The sequence below is a fragment of the Myotis brandtii genome, unplaced genomic scaffold (genome assembly GCF_000412655.1).
Source record: "Myotis brandtii unplaced genomic scaffold, ASM41265v1 scaffold406, whole genome shotgun sequence".
NCBI lineage: Eukaryota > Metazoa > Chordata > Mammalia > Chiroptera > Vespertilionidae > Myotis > Myotis brandtii.
The window spans coordinates 1,006,367-1,032,052 of NW_005365599.1; the positions used below are offsets into that span (position 1 = coordinate 1,006,367).

A 25,686-nucleotide genomic window follows, 5' to 3' on the forward strand; every position below is an offset into this window, starting at 1 on the left:
GGAGGCTGGGGGGGGGCCTGCGGCTGCACTGCGCCTCCTTGAGCCCACGCGCTGTGCCGAGGGGGCGGAGAGGGCGGACGCGCCTGGGAACCCCGTTTACCTTCCGTCAGTTTCCGGCCTTCGCTGGGAGCAGCGGGGGGAGTCCCCTACCCCGCGCTCTTTCTGGGCCTCTGCTTACTCATTTGTAAAATGGGGTTAGTCCTCCCTACCTACCCATCACCGGTTGCTGGGAGCATCTAATGATGCTGTTTTTTTATTTTGTAATATCCAACAAGTTACGGTGTATAATTACAGCAGTTAATCTAGATTTCCCGAGGCAGTTTCAATTTTAAATGTTCTGCTCTATTATCACCCTGGTTAACTATAGTCATCATTATACACCCAGAAACTAGTACAGTGCCTGGCACACAGTAAGCATCAAGCAACGCATGCAAAATGAATAACTGCATAATACTGTTCGATTAGGTTTAAAATTATGGTCACTGACTATATTTAGAAAAGTACATAAACAAGCTTTTTTTTTTTACTACACATAAGTTTAAAATTTAACCTGTCAAACAGCAGTATTTATACTAGTAGTTAAAAACAAACTTGGAAAAAGTACATGGCAGAATATATAATAGGCGATTAGTTTTAAAATGTCTTTTGTGTGTAACAAAATGGGGGATTCAGAGAAGTATACAACATGTGCCCCACCTTCAAGGTACTAAAGGTTAAAGGTGTAAGTGTGCACCAAATGACTGCAAAGTACTCCTGTGAAAGATTATTAAAATCCTGGTAAAATGTGATGCAGATATACATACTTGTTTAACAGACATTCTCTTGATTTTTAGACCATATAATCTGTCACTGTTTTCCAACTTCTTACATACTTAATCATTAATTACATCCTTAGAGTTAAGGCTGATGATGTATTTGTTTGTGGTTCCTTTAAAACAGCGATTTTCAATCAGTAGGCCACAAGAATTTTTTGTTGTTGTTAATTCTCACCTAGGATATATTTCCATTGATTTTTAGGGAGAGTGGAAGAGAGAGGGAAAGACAGAGAGAAACAGAGAAACACATCGATTGGTTGCCTCCTGCATGAGCCCTGACCAGGGCTGGGCAGGAGCCTGCAACCAAGGTACGTGCCCTTGACCGGAATCGAACCCGGGACCCTTTGGTCCGCAGGGCAACACTCTGTCCACTGAGCCAAACTGGCTAGGGCCACAAGAATTTTTTTAAACATGTAATACTTGACTATTTATGGGCACTTACCTCTTTTCCCCTTAGATTGTCAAATAAAAAAAAAGACAACAGGCAACCCAACAATAGCTGTCTGGTGTGAATGAATCAAAATCATACCTATTTATTTGGTCAGTTAGGCAAAAAATATATTTTTTGGTGTGCCACAGTAATTAGTTTATGTGTGCCATGAGATGAAAAAGATTGAAAAAATGCTGCTTTAAAACTGATAAGGAGCCCTGGCCAGGTAGCTCAGTTGGTTAGAGCATCATCCCAATACCCGAAGGTTGCGGTCAGGGCACATACAAGAATCAACCAATGAATGCATGAATAAGGGGAACAACAAATCAATGTTTCTCTCTCGCGCCCCCCCCCCGCCTTTCTCTCTCTAAAATCAATAATTAAAATATCTTAAAAAAATAAGGAAAGATGCTTCCTTATTTTTATATAATACACTTAATGCAGAAATACATATTTAAGTCTTATTAAAATTCTCTGCTTTAGACCTTTGTATTGCAGCTGTACTTAAAGAATGCTGGCTTGTTACACTGTCACTGAAGAGCCAAACCTTAGATGCAGAAACAGATGTGCTATGTGCAGTCCTTTACAGCAATCACAACAGAATGGGCCGCCACAAGCCCCATTTGGCCCTCAAACAGGTAAGGAGGAAGCCTTGTGTTTGAGACTCAACATGTTTGCTTGATGAAGATGGAGATCATACTGCTACTTAATATTTTGTTACTTACGGAAACTGAGTCTAAACTTACAGATTCATGCTCTCTGGTTAGTTTTCTACTCCCATTACTTAAGATAAAAAAAGATGACGATTTCTTCATCAAAGAACTGGGATCATGGCCTTTCCCTGAGTTTTCATGTCTGGGCAGCTTTATCTCCTTCTGAGTCTTTAATTCCAAAACCAAGTTTATCTCAGATTGAACAAATTTCTCCTCTTGGATTCCAAGTTGTGAATAATTACCCAGTCAGAAAAATTTGGTGTTCCATTTTCTCTGCTCCTTCCTTTTATGTAGCTGTGCCATCTAATTGAATCAGTCAAAACTGCCTCTGCTTCTGGCTGTATCTTTTTTTAGCCTTGTCAACTTTTAGTTGTCTTGCTATCCTACTAATCTTTTCTCCACTCTGATATATTCTATAAAGCAAAGTAGATAGATCACCTACAACACAGCTTTGATTTTTAATGTTCCTCCATTGTCTCCTGAATAAAGACCAAACCTCATAGGTTGGCTTACAGGATCCTCCGTGATCTGTCCTATTCAGTTTTCCTAGCTCAGGCTTCTCTCTTGCTTTCATCTATTTTACATCCCAGGCAACCTGAATTCTTCACGAGTCCTCACCATGTTTGTTCCCTCACCCGAGCCTTTGCTTACCTGCTCCTGTATGTTTGGAAGGCCTTGTCCCCTCCATCTCGGCCTGTTAAAAGCCTTCTCATCCTCTAAGTTCCATTTCAAGTCTTCTCGCAGTAATCACTTCTTCCCAAGGGGTAACATGAGTGTTTATTATGGTAATCTCATTTTAAGTTGCATCTTTCTGATTAGTGAAGTTGAACTCCTTCTCTTTTTGTGATTCTTGGCTATTTGGGCTTCTCTTACGGCATTTAGCATGGTCTGTGTTGCAGTACAGGCATTTGTGTACATGTTTTATGTCCCTACCATCCCTTAGAGTAGGGAGCATGTCTCATGATGCTGCTACAATTAGTATTACTCTTACTACTACTGCCTTATATATCTGCTTAACATAACAATTTACAAAGAACTTTCATCTACTTTAAGATTTATTTTTTTCTACCTTCAAAAGCTAGATACTGGAATTACCTTCACCCTAATGTTCCCCAAAGGAGAATAGAAAATAGTCTTGATTCCTCTTCTGTGTGACAGTACTTTGAGTATGTAAAGACTGTCCGCCCTGGCCAGTTTGGCTCAGTGGATAGCACGTCAGCCTGCAGATTGAGGGGTCCCGGGTTTGATTCCGGTCAAGGGCACATGCCTTGGTTGCAGGCTCGATCCCTGTGCCTAGTCGGGTGCATGCAGGAGGCAACCAATTGATGTGTTTCTCTCATCATTGATGCTTCTATCTCTCCTCCCTTCCTCTCTGAAATCAATTAAAAAATATATATATAATGTATATATACGTGTGTATATAAATATATATATATATATATACACACACATATAACTGTTCTTATGTTTCTCCATGTTCTCTCTTCCTTGCTAACTTCTCAAGCCCTCTCCCCGCCTTTGTTTGAACCATAGCTCACTTACTATGTTCCCCAGGTGCTTTACCATCTTGGTTTGTCAGTACTTCTCTCAAAGGATGGTGTCCATAATTAAAAAATGAAAAAGAGCTGACCCCAGAGAATTTAGGGATTGTTGCTGCCATTGTTCTGAAAACCATCCTGTTAAGAGAGTCCATAACTTTGATTGGATTTTTAGTAGCATATATGTAGCTCTAGCAAGATACTATCTTTGCCAGTATCAGTGGCCATCCAGATCTTGACATCCTTCAGTCTGGATGCAGTCCCATGCATGCCCTTTGTGTGGTATTTCCTTAGGACCACAGAATTCTTGACACATTTTGTATAATGGATGGCTACTATTTTTCCTTTTTTTGATAAAAAATGCTATTGAATGCCTACTTGATGCTCAGTACTGAGTACAGTGGTGGGTAAAATAGACAAAATATATTGTTCACATGGAACTTATAGTTGAGAGGAGAAAGGCAATCAATCAAATGTCAGATGGTGATAAGTGCTATGGAGAAAAAGAAAGTGCTGAGGGGATTGCAATTTTAAATAAGGCATATCTATTTTAATTTCAATATTTAATAAATATATACATATATACACACACACTAATTGTAGATTTTTAGCAACTAGAAATTGGTTAGTGTTTATTTCCCAGCATGCCTTGCACGTAGTAGGTATTTAATATACATTTGTAAAATGAATAGAATGATCACTTTCCTCATTTCTGTGGCACTCACAGGCTGCTGAAATTTAGTAGTTAATTACTATTTTGTCTTAATAGTTTTACTATTAGAAATCATGTTGCTTCAGAAAAATTATAATCTTGAGAATAATCTTATACTTACTTTGGTCTACTTTATAGCATCACACATAATAAATTCTTAGTTATAATCTGACATGAGAAATTTGTTTTGCTGGATAAATTTTAGATTTTTAGCCAGAAGCAACTGCTTTGAGTTACAGATTTCTTTACCCTTAAAAGAAAAAAAAAAAAGGGTATTCTGTGGTATTCAGCATATTTCCATACTTTGAAATTTTGGTTTTCTTTGCTTTGCTGGTCCCATCAGTGGCACTGTCTGTATTATATGCATATGAATTTGAGCTGCTCTTCCCCTTTCAGGTTGAACAGTGTTTAAAACGTTTGAAAAACATGAATTTGGAGACTTCAATTCAAGATCTGTCTGAGTTGTTTTCTTCCAAGTAAGTGGTCCAGTTGCCTTGTGGTGAGAACTCTGTCTTGCTGTGATCTCCCTTTGAATTTTTTATCTCCTTGGTGATGGAATATAACCAATTATACCTCAGTTACACAAATGTTTTAATAAGGGGCGCTGGTATTTGTGGTAATCTCCTTTTGTTGGCTTGTGGGAGGGACTGATGTCACTTGAAATCCGGGACATGATAAGATTATATTGAAACATCAGTGTCCATGAAATTCAGTGAGTCCTATTTGAGCATAACTAGCTCAAATTGAGCTTAAAGCAACCCTGTACTTGATTGAATAATTTCTATTTCCAATCTAGTTCTTTCATAAATAACAAAATCCAAATTACTTTGGTTCTCTTTTCCAACTTTGTATATAAAAGTACTTTATATTTAATAATGAAAGTAATATGCTTTTCTATTTTTGTCAAGTGAAAATCAGCCTGTAGCTACCAAAGCATGTGTCATCCCCAGCCAACCAGTGGTGGAATTTGTGTTGATGAAGATTTTGGGAGCCTGCAAATTGTTACTTCGCTTGTTAGACTGTTGCTGCAAGACATTTCTGTATCCTTGAAGCAACTGAAATACCTATTTCTCAGTTGGAATTGTTTGGATAAATTTAGTAGTATTTCCGTTTGAAAGCTAGGGGGTCTGTAGGAGTTATAACCTATGGAATTCTTACAAATTTGCTTCTTATAAATTTGCTTCTTGGCCTCCTTTTCCCAGGAATTGCCTCATACAACCATTGCCAGAGACTGCCTATCTCTCGCATATGTATTATCCTAAGGACATTGACAGAAATTCTTATCTTAGAAACTAAACCTTAGAAACTCAGTTTAATAATGAGAGCTCTAGCAGAGTGTATACTACTATATTTGTAAGTTTCCATGAGTTAAATAGAACATGTTTTAAGGCTTTAATTCATCAAAAAAATTCTATTTCCAATCTAGTTCCTTCATAAACGTAACTTACAAAATCCAAATTACTTTGGTTCTGTTTTCCAACTTTAACTTAATTCTCCAGCTTGACTGTGAAACACCTAGGTTTGCAAGAATTCATCATTTTAAACCTTGTGATGGTTGGGCTGGTGAGCAGGTTATGGTATGTATGTACACGTCTTTGAAATCATTTATTTTTTTTTCATCTCTTTAACTCAGCCTAGGTTTCTCACTGGTTTTCATATTTATTTTCCCAGGGGATGCTGAATTTGTGGGAAGTACTGTTTCATTTGATCAGAGTTTATGTGGGGTGGATTTGGAAGCTAAGTGTTTTACGTCAAAAGATTAAGCTTTAAATCTGAAGGCAAGAGACCACCTCAACACTAAACAATTAAGCAAATGAAATCCTAGGACAGTGATGGTGAACCTTTTGAGCTCGGCGTGTCAGCATTTTGAAAAACCCTAACTTAATTCTGATGCCGTGTCACATATAGAAATTTTTTGATATTTGCAACCATAGTAAAACAAAGATTTATATTTTTGATATTTATTTTATATATTTAAATGCCATTTAACAAAGAAAAATCAACCAAAAAAATGAGTTCGCGTGTCACCTCTGACACGCGTGTCATAGGTTTGCAATCACTGTCCTAGGATTATCAACTAGAATAATAAAATAAAAAAATCATTGCTGTGATCATACAGCAACTGACCCATTTAAAGTGAAGGTCTTTCTGGGCAGGCTGTTTCACTCAATTCTTTTTGCCTCTAGGTTTATAATTTTTAATGGCATGACCTTCCTTATGAGCTCCAGATTCTTTTTCTCCACCTGAAACACCACTGCTTTTTGAAATACAGTTAGTTGATATAACAACACTGGTAGTAGCTGCAAGGTAAAGAGAACTTCTCTTGCATCTCTCTATATTACTAGAGGCCCGGTGCACAAAATTCATGCACTCGGGAAGGGGGGGTTCCTCAGCCCGGCCTGCACCCTCTCCTAGTCCGGGAGTCCTTGGGGGATGTCCGACTGCTGGCTTAGCAGGGAGCGGGCCTAAGCTGGCAGTCGGACATCCTTAGCACTGCTGCAGAGGTGGAAGAGGCTCTGTGAGCCTGGCTTCTGGCTGAGCGGTGCTCCCCCTTGTGGGAGCGCACTGACCACCAGGGGGCAGCTTCTGTGTTGAGCATCTGACCCTGGTGGTCAGTGCATGTCATAGCCACTGGTTGTTCTGCCGTTCGGTTGATTTGCATATTAGCCTTTTATTATATAGGATGAAGCTTACTTGATGGATAATTGAACTCGGAACCTGCCCCATATTTGTAAAGAGACCAGATTTGGGCTCCTTTAGACAATTGGGATTGTTATCTCTAATTTAAATTAAAACTAAAAAAACACAAAAATTGTCTTTGGAGATTAAAAACCTTGCTTTGCTGTCTCAACCATGACATCTTAAATACTATTTCCAGTCATTCTGTTTTTCTACTTATTCTTAGAGGTAACAATGTTAAAATTATTAATCATATTATTTTAAATGTCAAACAATCATTCTTATCTCTATAATGAAAATAACTAAGTTTTTGTGATTACAACAATAAAACATGCTTATTTCAAGAAATTTTAAAATGTAGGAAAAAATGTAAAGAACCTGAAATTTACCTAAAATCTCACCACCTAGATTAAACCAAACTTAGGATTTTGGTGCTTATCCTTTGAGACAGCTTTCTGTCTAGTACTTCATTTATTTATTTTTTTTTAAATATATTTTATTGATTTTTTACAGAGAGGATGAGAGAGGGATAGTTAGAAACATCGATGAGAGAGAAACATTGGTCAGCTGCCTCCTGCACACCCCCTACTGGGGATGTGCCCGCAACCAAGGTACATGCCCTTGACTGGAATCGAACCTGGGATCCTTCAGTCTGCAGGCCGACGCTCTATCCACTTAGCCAAACCGGTTAGGGCTTCATTTAGTTTTAAGTAACATTTTGTTTTTTGTGTTTTAAATAATTGATTTTTAAAATATATTTTTATTGATTTCAGAGAGGAAAGGAGAGGGAGAGATAGAAACATCAATGATGAGAGAGAATCATTGATTGGCTGCCCCTGCACATCCCCTACTGGGGATCAAGCCCACAACCCCGACATGTGCCCCTGACTGGAATAGAACCTGGTACCCTTCAGTCTGCAGGCCGACTCTATCCACTGAGCCAAACCAGTTAGGGATTAAGTAACATTTTGTACTTGGGTTTTTCTATTAAGGCTAGACTAATCTGGCTATTTGCAAATATGTGCGATAAGGTTTTTTATCTTTAGTGGTAGGTTGATAGGCATTTATTTTCAGATTTGAATTGTGGTAATTATGTAATCTGCAAATTGTAATTACTGTTTAATTCATGATCTCCTATTTCTCTAGGGTTCTCTATAAAGGTGTTTTAAAAAGGCTGATTTCTTTATATGAGCCATTGTTTGGATTGCTTCAAGAGGTCTCAAGGATTCAACCATTGCCTTACTTCAAAGATTTTACCTTTCCTTCTGATATTGTTGAATTTTTAGGACAGCCCTATTTAGAGGTCTTTAAGAAAAAAATGCCTACAGCTTTTGCAGCGAAGGGAGTAACTAAATTGCTAAATAAACTGTTCTCAACAAAAGAGCAATCACTGAGATGCAGTGAAGAAACTTCACATAGGATTTCCAAAAAAGCTAATCAAATGAAGATCAATATACAGAATAATGTGGATCTTGGACAGCCAGTAAAGAATAAGAAAATCTTCAAAGGTAATATGCTTTGATATAGCACATACTTAAAAAAAAAGTTGAAATTACAATACATTCATGGGTTGTGTAGAAGAAATCCCATACCTTTTAATTTTAACACACATTGATTGTCTTCAAAGAGGTATGGTAATACCTGTGTTTTCTAAGTTTGAATATTTAAATTGTTTGTTTCTGTTGTTTCATAGTTCTTTGCTTGCTTCCTCTACTTCTTTTGTAGTAATTTGGCAAGAAATATTGTCATGCACTTAAGAATTTGTTGATTTGAAAATAGTATTCCTAAGTTTTTGTATTTGATCTTTCCATCTCCACAGCAAAGTCATCAGAATTTGATGTGAGGGCATTCTGCAAACAGCTGAAACACAGAGCTATTCAGGTTTGGCTTAATTTATTATAGCTTGATTTCTGCTAATGTATACAGTAGATGCCACTTACCAAGGACAGAGATTAAATCTTCTGTTTTTTATCCCTAGCTCTAAACTTAGTACCATCTTAGTTCTCAGTCTGCTTATGAATGGAGGCACTCCAAGGGATTTTAGTGCGAGTTAATTCAGTTAATAAAGTGCCTTCAGAAACATTTTATTGAGTTTTGCTAGAACTTTAAAGTGACCCTAGGATCCATTATAGCTGTGGATTATACTGTAGCTTAAGAGAATGGGCCTTACAGTCAGAAATGGTTTTAGTCTTTTAGTTTGTACTAGCTGCGTGACCTTATGTAATTTTCTTGACTTGTTCATATCTCTATTTTCTAATAGTATGTACCTCATGGGGTTGTGCCATTGTAATGCAAGTGAAGTGTTCAGCATAGAGTCAGGAGTATGGTAGATACTTAATTGGTTCAGTGTCATTATTATCCTCCTCATCATGAGGCTTCCATTTCTTCCTGTCCAGGTTCAAACTTTAACACGACTCCTCTTCTTAGTCAGTGTCCGTAAATTCTTTTTGTTCTGGATCTAACAATATGTATGTCAGTGTCACCCTTTCATCTGGTAACTACTTGACTTCTGTTACCCTTTGTCTTCTCAAAATTGTTTTTTTCTGGTTTGCTTCATGGATTATTTCTTACATTCTATTTAAGAATTCTGTCATTTCTAATGTTAGAGTACTTTCTTGAACATTTACAAGGCTTCCAGTTTGCATTTACATTATGTCCAATTCATGAGTTCCAGAGGGAGGAATAATAATAATAATAATAATGGCTAATACATACTGACATTGCATTTACTCTTTGTCAGGCATTGTCCAAAATATTTTAACTCATACAATCCTCACACAAGTCCTGTGAGATAGGTGCTATTATTAGTTTCCATAGTTCAGGGGAGAAAACTGAGATACACATAGAGATCAAGAAACTTGCTCAGGCCACGTGGCAAATATGGGCAGAGCTGGGATTTGAATGCAGGCAGTTTGGTTTCATAATCTGTTCTTTACCCTTTACACCAGCCTCCAAAATAGTTTTTTCAGCCTTGTTTTAAGAACTGTGGTTCTCTGTTATCCTGACACTTCTGTAGTCCATCCACCTATTGCTAGGTTTTGAAGTTGGTTGGTCAGCATCCCTCTTATTCATGACTATCACTACCACATTTTTTAGCAATTAGCACTAATATGCTTAGTTTGCTTTCAGATAAGACTTATCTAACAAATCAACACAAAGCATTGGTAGGTTTCTACTTTTATATTTTCTACTGGTTTTTATGTTCTTGAGGATAAGAAATTTAGAAGAAGGTAAGCTTTGATTGAAAGATGGAAGCAGACCTAATATGTGGCATAATTTCATAAATAGTATAAGTTGATAAAATTCAAACTTGACTTGATACAGAAAGGTGGATTGAAGAGACAAAGGTGCAACATCAAAAGATGGTTGAATTGAAATTGAAAATGGTACTTAGTTAAGCATTTTAACATATGTTCAGCAATCATCCCTGTCTTCATGTGTCTTCAGTAACATTTATAACCCGTCACTGAGGAGGGTGACTCGGGGTACATAAGGAAGTGAAGAACAAGTTGTGAGAGTCCAGTAGTACAGAGGAAAGGGGCTCTTCATTGATTTTTCCCCCATCAGATAGGCTTTGACCAATATTTAATCATGTGGAGTTTTATTCTTATGTGTGGGTAGAAGAGGTATGTGTTAGAATATTTATATTGTTTCCTGTGTGCAACTGAATTCAGCTGTAGATGGGATCTATTTATTGTAGCTCAGAGGGGGACAAATTTTGTGTTAGGAGCAGTGAATAAAAAATTAAGTTTTTTAGGACAAAAGGAAGGTACAGTGAACTAAAAAAGGTTTCTCTTTTTTTTTTAAAAAGACTGATTTTCAGCCCGGCCAGCATGGCTGTTGGTTTAGCATCGCCCTATGAACTAGGAGGTTTGATTCCCAGTCAGGGCACATGCCCGGGTTGCAGCTCAGTTCCCAGTGTCACGCATGCAGAAGGCAGCCAATGATTCTCTCTCATCATATTTCTATCTCTCTCCCTCCCTTCCTCTCTGAAATTAATAAAAATATATTTAAAAAGACAGATTTTCAAATTTTGATAGTCTGAGTCAGCTTTTCTCTATTGTCATATATTTACAATTCAGTAACAAATCACCTTTCCATATTTCAGAAGGCCAGCTTTGAGTTTAAATGTCCTCAATCCCAACTAAAGGCAACGAAACATTCTTCTCAGAAAGTGACAGGAACTCCCTGTGCCACAACTTTTGTGCAAAGATTCCAAGAGGCTGAGACTTTCATACAACTTTCTGAAGAAATCCAAATGGCGATTCTGTGGTGCAGGAGCAAAAAACTCAAGGCTCAGGCTTCCTTTCTGGGCAATAAACTTCTTAAAAGTAACCGCCTTAAACATGTGGAAGCTCAAGGTTATAGGTAGGTATATTACAACAATTATGTTCCTTTTTTTTGTTGTCATTTAGGGCATAAGTATATATATTCAAGTCAGCTTTCTTTAAAATGGCATGTCCAGTAGCCCAAGGGGGGCTAAAAGTGGAATATACTTAATCTGTAATTTTATTTGCTGCTTTTGTTGGGAAAAGTTATATCACTGGGAGGAGTAAACTTGGTTAATTGAATTTATTCATTTATACTTTTCACCATTCCATCCATTCATTCAGAAGCATTAGGAATGTCTGGGGATACAACTGTATGTGAAACAGACTTAATCCTCACAGGATGCTCGCTTTAGTAGAAATGATGGCCAGTCTTCCCACAGCTTCAGAGCAGCAGGATGAATGAGTGAGAGCAGACGCAGAAGGTGCCTGCCTTCTACAAGGGCACACACCACACTCTGAGGTCAGGGTCAGGTAATGTTCGTTCACAGGAGCTAGACTCTCCGTGTACTGATTTCTTACTTTCATAGAACTGCCTAAGGATAGCATCTTTGATTGTGAGCCAGTAAGTACTGCTTGAAATAATACATGAAATTAGACACTTTTTAGGGCTTTATTTTTATTGAAAAAAATAATAGATGCTCATGGTAACAATATCAGCCACAAATGGCTATAAAGATCCTTATTCCCCCTTCACAGAGGCAGTCCTTCTGACCAGGTTTTAATGTATCCTTCAAGGAATATTCTGTGCATCCACTATAATTTCTTACCTATAGTTAGACATATATCTATTCAGGACTTTATAATGGTTCCCATTTTGTCTAAAATTTGTTAAATTTTTAAATTTATGGAAAAAATATTCCCATTTTAGTAAAAAATTTGATATAGTAAGGGTTTTGTAACGAGTTTTGATTAAAGGATATGGGAGAAATTAAGTGTTCCTCAGGAATAAATTTCTGGAAGGGTTTTTACACTGGGATCCCCACAAGGCCTGTCCATCTAAAAGGGATCTCCTCAGGGTGGAAACAGCTGTAGATGGAGAGAATTGTCCTGCTCAAGACTGGATTTAATGTCGGAGGTAAATGAGGAGAGATGATAATCATTAAAAGTTCATGAAAAGGATAACAAACTGGTATTTATTTGGTTAAACCATTATTTTGTCTTTCACAAATATATAGTGTGTTTTGCTGATCTACTTTGTGCCCACAGTAATTGTGGGGTAGGCAGTATTATCCCCATTGTATAGGTGAGGAAATGAAGGTTTTTGCTCAGGGTGTTGGAGATCTATAAGTCAATTCAGATCCTCTGATTCTTCTGTTTTCATCCTTCCCATTTTTTAAAAATACATTTTTGTTGATTTCAGAGAGGAGAGGGAGAGAGAGAATTATTAATGATGAGAGAGAATTACTGATTGCCTACCTCCTGCACTACTGGGGATTGAGCCCACAACTCAGGCATGTGCCCTGACCAGGAATTGAACTCTGACCTCCTGGTTCATGGGTCGATGCTCAACCACTGAGCAACACCGGCTGGGCTCTATTTCTATTTCAACTGGGAAATATATCTAGCCTCTCCCCACTTAAAAATCCCTGCTTATATTAAGACAAGAAAAACAGTTTGGAGACAGAGATCATGAATTACTAACATAATGGGCTTCCACAAAGTTCTATATGTTTAAAAAGGAAGAGGGGAGGATGGTTGGGCAGGAAGTACAGACCCATGCTAATCTTTTTGAAATCTGACTACAGCAAACAGTGAGGCAGTTAGCAAGGTACCAATGCACCTTGTGGCAGTGCATCCTATTCAGAAGCAAAACACCTAAATCAGCTATTTGAGTTCTGAATTCCCAAACTTGAAGATGATATAGATGAATCACAAATTGGGTAGCTCAAGGCTGTTAGTTTTGTGTGCCAGAAGCCCTGTCTTCTCATTCTTTATATAAACTCCTTCACTTTTATTCCTTTTTTCTTGTTCAATTCCTGCTACAACAGGAAGTTGTTTATCCAGAAATGGATGAATGCACCCTCACAGACTTTTTTCTATTTGAGATACATCCTTTCCCCAGTTCCACTTACGTATTTTCAATGTATTTTACGTATTAATTACATTATGAACAGATTAGCAATTATCAGGAAAAAGCTCTGGCACTAAGTATGGAGGTATCTCACCACTAAGCTACCTTGCTAGGCAGTTGTAGGAGCTACTTTACTTTGGGACTATAATGGGGACACATTTGTGTACACCCTGAATGAGGGAATTTGTGCTCTGAAAACACAGATTTGAGTTGAAGCTTCTATTTCCTTATTTTTCATCATGATTCTGGGGTTGTACACAAGAATGGGACTTAGATAAACTGTGTATTTTTCTGTTGCAAGTTGGTGAAAAGGAGACAAATTAAAAGTTTTTGAGAGTGTTTTCTCTGCCACTTAACAATCTCAAATTTTTCCTTTCTCTGTCCTTTAAAGTTTGCCCAAGAAACTAGAGTGCATAAAAACATCGATTTGCAACTGCCTTCTTCGTGGCTCAGATAGCAAAACTTCAAAGCATCATCCGAGACTAAGAAGATCACAGAATAAGTTTTTACTGAGACAGAGAAAACCACAGAGAAAGTTGCAGCCGGCGCTTTTAAAGGAAACTCAGCAATCCCCTCAAGGGACTCAGAGTTCTACAGATATCAGTAAAAGGAGACTCTCACACCGTGCAGTTCATAAAACTAATGTCTACGCTAACAGTAAGCAACTCTTGAGTAGCAGAGCTTCAAATCCTGTCATACAAACTAAGGAGAAACAAAATCATGAAAATCTTACAGGAAGCAATGAAAATGAAAGGGATTCATGGACAATGATGCAAATAACTAAACATAATACATCAGGAAACATTAAGGAGACAGATGACATTGATGATATTTTTGCTTTAATGGGAGTTTAGATACTCATCTGTGAGACTTTTAAGTGATTAGCAAGCTAGTCCAGTGTTCTGCTGTTTTAAGTGGAACTCCTGAAATCTGGAAAGATCTGAAAGCACCATTTGGACTCAAGAGATTTACTGCAACATTGATTAGCAGTTCATTTCAGTTCAGTAAACATTTATAGCTTTGTGTCATTTCATTGGCAGATGTTAGACTATTAAATAGTCCAATTTGCCAGGTGTTAGGATGAAAAATCTATATCCTGCCCTTGAAAAGCAGCTATCCTGACTGAATCTGGTAGGTCCCTGAAAAATAGTAATTTTATAACTTACCTGGGAATAAAGACCCGAATACTTAGGTTTGCAAAAACCTACTCTGAGCTTACGAAAAATGGGGAGTGGAGGTGGGGAGTAGCAAGGAAGCACCTAAAAGACCACTTTGGCCTTACTGGCTCCATTACAGATAAGTCCACTTCTGAACATCAAGGTTTGTAGCTTCTATGGTAGTGCTGTCTTGATACATTAAAATTGATCATTAAAGGAACTCAAAAGTTTTGCCAACAATTGTATTACTAGGGACAGGCGCAACCATTATTTCACTTTATTTGTTCACCTTTTCTCATAGAAGAGGATATCTAAAATGCTTTTGGAATTTTCCAAGTTTGTGGGATTGTTTTGTTTTATTTATGGGGTGTGTGTGTCTGATTCTGGAAAGGATATACTGTAACATGACCCAGGGTTATACATGAAATACAACAGGATAAAACCAAGTAAAAGTAGGTGAGAAAGGTAAATGAAAAGATAGAATTAGGAGACACAAAATAGACCCGGATATGAGGCTAACCATATATTTATAATTTGGGACTGTTGCTGTCACCCGACATTTGTATGTTGCTTGTTCAATTGTTCCAAGAGGGTAAATCTTACGTATTTTCAAGCAATGGTGTGAAGTTTGAGGTAATTTTTCTAATGTTCTAGCTTATTAGAAAGGTTAATAAGCTTCTCTTTGTTAAGTAGGTTGTAGCTTTAAGTTTTATGTTATACAGACATAAAAAAAAAATATGAAACAGTGCTTTCGTATATACTGCATCTTTTTCCTCGGCCATCCTGTCATTTTCTTCTCTTTCCTTTCCCTTCTTTATCTGGCCTTGCTCGTTCTCTTTGTGCTTCTGCCCATTTCCCCTTATCTGTACTAATGGTTTTCAAACTTTAGGCTGTTTGAGAATCACCTAGTGGGTGGTTTAACAGTGCTGATTCCTAGTCCCTTCTGAAGAGATAAACACAGCCACAAAATAAAGCCAGAAGTTTGCAATTTTAACAAGGAGCCCGAAATGCAGTCAGATGAATATTGGTTTAGCTTCCTTTCCCAAAAGTTGAACACCCTGATTTAATTCACAGTTCTTAATCCATCTTGAGTGACTTTTCAGTTTCTATTTCTCCTAGCTTCCTACCAAGTGGTAGTAGCTACTAATGGCCTTAAAACATGGACAATAGCAAGATCTCATTCATGACAAGTCTAGAAATAGCCATCAGTTTCTAAGATTCGAAGATTTATGGCCCAGTCTTGCTTCTGCTTTTATTTGTTCATGACCACTGAGCTCATGACCAGTTTCCTTGGGCTTAGGTTTCTTCATCTGAAGTAGCATTATTGTTCAAGAATCATTTACAATTGAGACTGATTATCCCTCATTGGAAAAACCAGAGTCAGTGAGTTGTCTTAGAAGGTAAAACTATAAAGACCTGAATGGACTATGAACCTAGCACTCTTTTCCATATTACTAATGTTCCTTGGAGTAAGTTTCATCACCTCCTTTTCTTATCTTGTGCCCCTTACAATTCTGAGAAAAAAAGTAAAGGCTTCATATGATAAAAGGTTCAAGTCTACAAAATGATAATTTATATATATTTATAAGGAATGTAGTATTCTATATCAGTTAATTTTCCAAACAACTTAAACTCAAATGTTTAACATTTTTAAAAGTAAAATCTAAAATAAAACCATAACTTACCTAGTAAATTACGTTAGAAACTACTGTAGTGCCATAGTGAATACCAATTTAACCACTTCTGGTGGCATCAGAACAGTCAAGTCGTTTATAAGGATGGTGAGACTTCAAATCCTCTTGACCTTCTTCAGCTGCTGCCATGATAAACAATTTGGAGTAGGACTAGACAACTGTACCTTGCCTCCTACTCCAGGGACCTCTCACTTCCTGCCTCTTGGCTTCTGACAAGCTGCAGAAACTGCTTGGTCCTTGGTGTATAACTCGGAAGAAGTGTGGGTCACCCTCCCTCCTTCAAAGACAATTCAGGGGCATCTACACTAATAAAAGACAAATATGCTAATTGACCATACCTTTGCTACACCCACCAGCCAATCAGAGCCACTATATGCAAATTAACCCAACCAAGATGGCGGTTAATTTGCATATACCGGCTGGGAGCGAAGACTGAAGACAACGTGGAAGCAAAGCGCTACAGAAGGGAGCAAAGTAGAGGCGGTGGAGACAGGAACCGAGCCAAGGCGACGGAGGCAGGAGGGAAACCAGCCGGGCGGCGGAGCGGGAGGGAAAACAAACAGCCGCGCGGCGGAGCGGGAGCGAAGCCTGCCTCAGTGGGTTTCGCTCCCTTCTCTGCTTCACTCCAGGCGCAGGAATCTTCCTGCAACGGGCCTCTAGTATTTCATAAGTCTCCTCAGAAAGTCAAGAACAAGCACTAGTGCTTATGTGGTATCCAACTCAATCCATCCTTGATTAGCTTTCCTTCCTTCTGTTTCATTTCTCCATTACCCCTGTTCCCTGGGATCCCTTCCTAAATAAACTGCATGCAAATCTGGGGCTATGCTTTGAGGAGAACCAAAGCTAAGACAAGCAGTAAAGTAACACGCAGATAGAAAGATGGTTCTATTGTCACCATATAATTTACTTTGCAAATGCCTAAGTAAGAAGTCCTGCTCTCCCTCCCCTTTTAAAAAAAAACTCTGCTGGTTAGGACAGACCAGAGCTATCAACTATAAAACTGAAAATACATTCAGAATTGAATTTTCTAAAAAAGCCACAAAATTGTTTTACAGCCTTAATTTTTTATCCCATGCTATTGCTATAACCTCCTAATATTCACCCTCACTTTGAAAAGCTAAGCCATTTACATGAATAGGTGAGTAGCAGCTTAATAAAAATCTTTTCCATTAACTTTAGTTCAAAGTAAGGCTTTATCTTTCCATTCTGAATCTTAATGTTTCTAAAAAGTCCTATTGACTTTGTTCTCACCCTCTGCCAATCAGTTTTCTCAGTTAAACGTGTGTTTTTTTGTCTTTCACTAGAGAAAGTGTTACTTCCTCCATGAGAAGATATTATCTGTGATAAATAGAACTGTACATTTTGCTGTATTCTTGGGTTGGTTTCCCTTTACAAACATGCAGAATATGCAGATGTCCTTTTCCCATATAATAAATGCCACTTTAATCTTCATAGCTTGTGACGTTCAAGTTACAAATGAAGCTCAGAGAAATGAAGTAATTAGCTCGAGGTACAACGTGTAAAAAATAACAGAACTAGAACTTGAATTCTAGTCTTCTGATTCTGAATCTCATGTTCACCTGAAGGTGACTGAACACAGCTTCAGTTTATTGGTTGTTTCTACATTGGACCCACTGAAATTTTATCAAGAGTTTGTTTTTTTAAATATTCAAATAAGGACTCAGAAAAAGATAAATTATAGGCATACATAGGATCATTTATCTTTACCCTACCTATCAGGGCTTAATAGAAAAGAACTCCTTTTTTACCTATTCTAACATTTAAAAAATATATATCCTATATAATAAAAGGCTAATATGCAAATCGACCGAATACTGGAACGACTGGTCGCCATGACGTGCACTGACCACCAAGGGGGCAGACGCTCAATGCAGGAGCTGCCCTCTGGTGGTCAGTGCGCTCCCACGGGGGGAGCGCCAGTCAGCCAGAAGCTGGGCTCATGGCTGGTGAGCGCAGTGGTGGTGGCGGGAGCCTCTCCAGCCTCTGCGGCAGCACTAAGGATGTCTGACTGCCAGCTTAGGCCCGCTCCCTGTGGGACATGTGGGACATCCCCTGAGGGCTCTCGGACTGCAAGAGGGAGCATGCCGGGCTGAGGAACTGCCCCCCCCCACCGAGTGAACAAATTCTGTGCACTGGGCCTCTAGTGTGTGTGTGTGTATATCCCTAAATGGTGGAACAACTGGTCACTATGATGTGTGCTGGCCACCAGGGGGTGTGCATGGAACAGGGCGGGCATCGGCCGTGGCAGGATGGTGAAGCAGGTGAGCAGGGGTGCCAGACCAAAGTGGCGCGCCGGTTGCTGTCATTGGGGCGAGCCTCTGGTGGTTACTGAAAATTCTTTGCTCCCGCGCGCCACGGTCCTGCCCAGTGCTCACACCTGCTGCTGGTGCCGGCCCCAGTCACTCCACACTGTCAGCGGGTGCGAGCGGGGCCAGCGCCGTCAGTGCGTGGGAGTGGTGGCGGCAGGAGCAGGGCTGCCAACAGACGGGGGACCGGGGGCCACGGTGGGAGGGGCCGGGCTGAGGCGCAAAGGATGGGCCAAGACTTGCCCCTGTGCCTACCGCAGCCTCACAGCCCACAGTTCCTTTCAAGGTGCACGAATTCGTGCACTGGGCCCCTAGTATATACATAATAGACATTTTTTAAAAGATGAAGCCCAATAAATAACATGGCAAACCTTTCTCTACACAGTAGTAAATAGATTTTCATCTTATGGACTTCTATATGTTGCTCTTGTTTATAGGTTTGTTAAAATAGGAAAAACTGCTAGTATCTGTTCTAATGAACTGCATAATTCAATCATCTATAAACCCTTCTTCCCCCAGGCACAAATTCATTCTTGCTTTGAGAAGATGTAGGTTTTAAAGCTGAACTGAACCTCTGCAAATTACAGATATGCAACATTTAAAACAATGTTGAAATGCTTGTGTTTAACTCCAGTTGGCATAAAAAATGTTGAGTCTTCAGCAAAGTTAGATGCCATTAATTAGTCTTAAGATTTCCTGTTATAGTTGCTATAAAGCATCTCAACAGATGGATTCCAGAATAGGTCATAGCACTGTGAAAAGAAAAGAAAAACCATTTTCTTCCTTACTTCAGAAGTAGTAACAGATCTGAATTCATCTAACTTAAAAAAACTGTTTACAAACTGAGTTTCATGTATGAAAGAGAACATCTTAAATTGGCCTTTCCTCTTCCTGAGTCTCTAAATCTAGTGCTCCATACTATCTGCTCTATTACCTTCATGATTCTAAAAATTTCACCATTATCTACTATTTTGTTTTTTATTTGTCAGACTAAAAGTTGTTTCTGTTTTTCTATATGGAGGACAATTGACATATAACATTATATTAGTTTCAGATGTATAACGAAGATTTAATATTTGTATATACTACAAAATGATCACAGTAAGTCTAGTTAACATCCGTCACTATACATAATTACAAAATTTATTTTCTTGTGATGAGGACTTTTAAGATCTGCTCTCAGTAACTTTGAAATATGCAATACAGTATTATTTATAGTCACCATGCTGTATATTACAACCAGGATTTGTTTTACAACTGGAAGCTTGTACCTTTTGACCCCCTTCATTCATTTCTCCCACTAGCCATCCCCCTCCTCTGGCAACCACTAATCTCTTCACTTTATCTAGGAGCTTGATTTTTGTTTTTTAAATTCCACATATAAAGGACATCATATGGTGTTTGTCTCGCTATTTCACTTAGCATGCCTTCAAGGTCCATCCATGTTGTCACAAACGGGCAAGATTTCATTCTTTTTTATGGCCAAAAAGTATTCCACTGTGTATTTAACCACTTCATCTTTATTCATCCACTGACTGACACTTAGGTTGCTTCCATATCCTGGCTATTGAAAAAATGTTGCAGTGAACATGGGGGTACATATATCTTTTCGAATATGTTTTCATGTTCACTGGATAAATATCCAGAAGTGGAATTGCTAGAACAAATGGTGGTTCTATTTTTAAGTTTTTGAGTTTTTCATAATGGCAGTAAAAATTTACAATCCCACCAACAGTGCACAAGAGTTCCCTTTTTTCCACATCCTTGCCAACACTTATTTCAAGTCTATTCGATAACAGTCATTTGACAGGCAGGAGGTGATATCTCATTGTGGTTTTGTATTTGCATTTCCCTGGAGAATAGTGTTCAGCATCTTCTCATGTATTTGTTAGCCGTCTGTATGTCTAACAAATGTCTCTTCAGATCCTCTGCCCATTTTTAAATTGTATTATTATCTTTTTTGCTATTGAGTTGTATGAGTTCTTTGTGCATTTTGGGATATTAATCCCTTATCAGATATATGATTTATAAATATTTTCTCCCAGTTAGGTAGCCTTTTCATTTTGTTGATGATCTCCTTTGCTTTGTAGAAGCTTTTTAGTTTGATGTAGTCCTAGAGTTTATTTATTTTTTTAATATATTTTATTGATTTTTTACAGAGAGGAAGGGAGAAGGAGAGGGATAGAGAGTTAGAAACATCGATGAGAGAGAAACATCGATTCAGCTGCTTCCTGCACACTCCCTACTGGGGATGTGCCCGCAACCAAGGTACATGCCCTTAACCAGAATCAAACCTGGGACCCTTCAGTCCGCAGGCCAACGCTCTATCCACTGAGCCAAACCGGTCAGGGCCTATAGTTTATTTTTGTTTTTGGAATCAGATTAAAAAAATTATCACCAAGACCAATGTCAAGGAACTTACTGCCTATGTTTTCTCCTAAGAGTTTATGGTTTCAGGTATTACATTCGTCTTTAATCTATTTTGAGTTAATTTTTGTGTATAGTATATAGTAGTTTAATTTCATTCTTTTGCATGTGGCTGTTCAGTTTTTCCAACACCATTTATTGAAGAGACTGTCATTTTCCCATTGTATATTCCTGGTTCTTTTGTTGTAAATTAATTGACCATTATGCATGGGCTTATTTCTAGACTCCCTATTCTGTTCTGTTGATCTTTGTGTCTGTTTTTATGCCAATACCATACTGTTTTGATTACTACAGCTTTGTAATATAGTATGAAGTCAGGGAGCATGATGCCTCTAGCTTTGTTTTTCTTTCTCAAGATTGCTTTGGCTATTCAGGGTCTTTTGTGATTCTGTACAAATTTTAGAGTTGTTTGTTCTATTTCACTGAAAAATGCCACTGGAATATCTACCATTTTGCTTTTTATTTCCCAGACTAAACTGTTTGATCTTTTAGTTTATTCTTTTTATGACAAGATGTAATCACCTTGATAATTTAGACCTTTTCTCATGATTTTTAAAATCTATCATAACCATTATTGTATCTGTTATTTATCTGTCTTAGTATATCCATCCATATCCATTCATCTATGTGTCAGCATTAAAGTGACTAGTTGGTTCCTCAGGATATATGGACTTATATGGAATACATTATGACTTTTATGGATATAGGTATGGCGTATACTTGTATATAAAATAGGTAAACTCTTTTCTCTTGCATTGCTAATTCCCTTCTTGATAAAGTACAGCCTTTTGGACTTTTGGACCAAACCCGCCTGGTTCAGAATAGTCCATAATGATTCTTGGATTATAATTAGAGTTATACATATATAGTTTAAAGGAGAAATACAAGTTAGATAGTCCACACACTAACTATGACACCTTGAAATCGTTTGCAACATTTGTCAATTCATGATTTTCTTTGTCATTACAATCAGTTCTCATTTGCTTGGAATTTAACTACATAGAAAACCACAGAAGTGATCATACTGTGCCTACTTACATAGTTCTTCTATACCATTTATAACAATAGACTGATCCCAGTATCAATCTTTAGGAGCCTTTCACCATTTATACTTCTCCACTCAGCTGGGGCAGAGTTCAGACATGAAGGTTAGCTTTTGACTTTAGGCTTAAAAGCCAAACCTCTCTGGATTACATGTCTACTCACATTTCCACCTTTCTCCTAACTTATTTTATAATAATTATTCTGTGACGAGGCCAATACCCATCTGGAGGGATGAACTGGGATTTGGTCATGCTAGTAAAAGCAAGGATTATATTGAACTCTACTTTCTAAATTGGGTTTAGAAAACTATAGAGTACAGCCTGCCAATTTCCTTTATGTGGTCACCGTGGTATAGTGAACACTGACGTTCTTGAAAGTCAGCGGGCTCCCGTGTCTCAATTCTTGGACTTTAAGTGCTGTGTGGCTTCTATAGTGTCCTGGTCACCTACAGTGAGTAGTTCAGGGGCAGCAGTCATTCCAGGGTTATGCAGCAGTGAATGCTGGCATAGCTAAAGAAGAGAACTTCTGCCCTGGCTGGTATGGCTCAGTTGTTTGAATGTCATCCCATACACCAAGAGGTGGCAGGTTTGATTCCAGGTCAGGGCACATTACGAGGTGTGGGTTCAATCCCAGGTCGGTGCACATGTGGGGGCCAACCGATCCATGTTTCTGTCCCACATCAATGTTTTTCTCTCTCCTTCCCTTCCTCTCTCTAAAATCAATTTTTTTAAAAAGTTAAAAAAGAGAAGGGAATTCCCCTAAAAAGTACTAGGGAATCTGATATTCTGGGTCGTTGGCCTGACCCTGCCATTTGCTGACTGACCTTTGACAAGGAAGGAAACTAACATCTATTATATTTTGTGTACTAGGTCACAATGCATTTTATTTGATACTTTAAACCACATTTTTACTAGTGAGAAAAGACTCAAAATGAAATAAATTGCTTTAAAATCTATAGCACAGAAATAGAGGAACCATGCAAAACTATGGCCTCACTCTAAGGCTTATGCTCTTTCTATTACAGCCAATACCTCTTTGAACTCACTTCACTTCTCCGACTTGTAACTGTGAAATAGGAATGTTTACTGTGAGGATCAATTAAGTGTTTTGAATGATCTAGTGTTATAACCTCCCCCACAACCATCAGTTTTCAGATAGTGCTAATTGTTCTTAAGTAGAGCCACAATCTTACTTAATTAGTCTGGTGGCATAGAGCTCATAGCAGTGTGGAACTACTGCTTGATCATTCCCTTGTTTTAAACACTATAATTCTGTTAATGTAGCTCAAAAAAACTGTCAGTTTTTCCCTAGCCCCATTATGTTAATTCAAACTCAGCTTCCAATCAACTGAATTTTTTTAAAAAAAAAATGCTATTAGGCATAATTTGCTCATCTTATGTTTATGTTGCCTTTTTAGCTGAAAAATCACTTCCTTATTATTAAACTAGAGGCCCGATGCACTAAATTTGTGCAAGAGTAGGCCTTCTTCCCCACCCCCGCCGCCCCGCCCCGCCCAGCTGCCTGCACCGGCTTTCCTCTGGCACCCAGGACCCAGGCTTCCCTCTGGCCACCAGCAAGCACCCTGGACCCAGGCTTTCCTTTGGCCGCTGGCAGGCACCCTGGACCTGGGCTTACCTCGCAGCCCCGGCTTCATCCGGAAGGTCCGGTCTAATTAGCATATTTTATTATTATAGATAGTTAAAAAAACAGCTATTTTTCTATGATAATGCTCAGGGCTCTAAGAAGAATTAGGATTTCATTCCTGCCCCTACGAGTTTCATTGTATATAGGGAACATAGACAAATGAACTGGATAAATACTCAAAATTAAGTAAAGGGAGAAGAGCATTTTGTCGGAATGAATGAAGAAGGATTTTGACAGCTATGTTCATAATTACAAACAATTTAAATGTGATTTGCATTGGTAGGCAGTAGAATGACCGCTTAAAGACAGTTCCACATATAATTGTTACTTGGTTTCATTCTTTTCTTAAAGCAACTCCCAGTGTCTTTCACAAAGAAGTTAAGAGTATGATTTTCTTACTCAGAGGGGAGGGGACTGTGTCTCTGCAACAGTACAGGTTAGTTACTGTGCCCACGGTATACACTGAAAGTACAAACTCATGTTTCATCGCTAAACCACATCTAATATCTCAAAAACTGCCAGCTCAGGAAATAACCACTCCTTCTGCTACCAATACTTAATTCTAACTTATATGAAGCATTTCTTCTTTACATATGGTCCTTTTAAAGGAATATTTTTATCCCTCACAGCCTAAGTGAGTTTTCTACCATAAAGATAAGTTGTTTTTCTTTGGAACTAAGAAAGGGATGGTAGTATCTTTATTGTAATGGTTGTTTAGCTGATTCTAAAGAGGAAAAAGTTTTGCTCAAGCTAGTTTGGCTCAGTGGATAGAGCATTGGCCCATGGACTGAAGGGTCCCAGGTTAAATTCCAGTCAAGAACACATGCCCGTGTTGCGGGCTCAGTCCCCTGTAGGGGGTGTGCAGGAGGCAGCCAATCAGTGATTCCCTTTCATCACTGATGTTTCTATTTCTCCCTTCCTCTCTGAAATCAATAAAAATATATTAAAAATAATAATTAAAAAAAAAGTAAAAAGTTTTTACTTCTGCTGTGGTATAGGGTTGAGCTAGGCTGAGGAAAAAAGAGAATGAAAATGCCTTACCAGGATGATACAGCAAAATTTGCAGAAGGAAGAAATAAAGGGAAGGAAAAAATAAAAGCACTGATGGGCTGTACAATAAATCTTGGCTAAGTGCATAGTCTTCCAAACTTTCCTAATTTTAGTCAAAGACTGAGAAATGACAAGAAACATTGATTTAATACTAAAAGTTGATAGTGTATAAAGCTATAAAAACAATGCAACTCTTACCTTACAGGAAACAACTGAGGAAAACATCCTTGTGTTTTAGTGTCAACAAATTTCTGGATCTCGAGCACCTGTTTTAAAAGACGTCCCTTGGAAGGTTTGTCAATTTTTGTTAACACCATCTGCAAAAAACAAATGACTAAATGAGTTAATGTATGCAATTTATAAAGCATACACTACATGCTTGCTGTTTAATTAATGGTGCTTTAACAACACAGGACTATACTACGTTTAATTCAAAATCAGTGAAAAGGACCCTGAAGCCATATTTGCAACTACCATAAACCAAATGTTTCATATCATCACTCTATATCTGTGATCAAAGATATATGTTAGTATTATTGGGTTGGGTTGATTCATATAAAATTGGCAATTTATAATCATTTTTGACATACAAAATGGTTCCATCTCACATGTAACCTAAAGGAAAAATTACAAATTCAGCTATCTGTAGGTTGTATCCACTATTCAAGGTTTTATATAATTACACTAGAGGCCCGGTGCACAAAAATTTGTGCAATGGGGGGGGGTAGAGGGGGGGGTCCCTCAGCCCGGCCTGTGCCCTCTCGCAGTCTAGGACCCCTCACCAATCCCTAGCAGCCCCTGGTAGGGCTCAGAGCAGGGCCGATTGGGGAGTTGGGGCGCCGCCCCCTGTAATGCACAGAGCAGGGCAGATGATTAGGTTGCGATGCCACCCTCAGTCACGCTCAGGGTGGGGCCGATTGGGGGGTTGGGGCACCGCCCCGTCACACTCAAGGCAGGGTCGATGGGGAGGTTGCGGCGCCACCCCCTGTCACGCACAGAGCAGGGCCAATCAGGGGGTTGGGGCACTGCCCCCTGTCACGCACAGAGCAGGGCC

General features: G+C 38.6%; 2 protein-coding genes across 2 annotated transcripts in view; one reads left to right on the forward strand and one right to left on the reverse strand.

Annotated features, from left to right (window-relative positions):
• The window catches only part of LOC102253821 (chromosome unknown open reading frame, human C3orf17), a 15,114-nt gene extending 335 nt beyond the window's left edge, over positions 1-14,779 (forward strand). The window contains exons 2-10 of the mRNA XM_005873317.2: positions 5-194; positions 1,729-1,883; positions 4,605-4,684; positions 5,117-5,248; positions 5,708-5,785; positions 8,034-8,395; positions 8,707-8,768; positions 10,996-11,255; positions 13,681-14,779. Coding sequence (XP_005873379.2) covers positions 5-194; positions 1,729-1,883; positions 4,605-4,684; positions 5,117-5,248; positions 5,708-5,785; positions 8,034-8,395; positions 8,707-8,768; positions 10,996-11,255; positions 13,681-14,143 — 1,782 coding nt within the window. The 3' untranslated portion in view covers positions 14,144-14,779. The remainder of the gene's footprint in view (positions 1-4; positions 195-1,728; positions 1,884-4,604; positions 4,685-5,116; positions 5,249-5,707; positions 5,786-8,033; positions 8,396-8,706; positions 8,769-10,995; positions 11,256-13,680) is intronic.
• Positions 14,780-19,116: 4,337 nt separating this feature from the next.
• The window catches only part of GTPBP8 (GTP-binding protein 8 (putative)), an 18,311-nt gene continuing 11,741 nt past the window's right edge, over positions 19,117-25,686 (reverse strand). Inside the window, exons 5-6 of the mRNA XM_005873315.2 lie at positions 24,831-24,949; positions 19,117-19,219 (exon numbers count right to left, since the gene is read on the reverse strand). Of these exons, the coding sequence (XP_005873377.1) occupies positions 19,144-19,219; positions 24,831-24,949 (195 nt within the window). The 3' untranslated portion in view covers positions 19,117-19,143. The remainder of the gene's footprint in view (positions 19,220-24,830; positions 24,950-25,686) is intronic.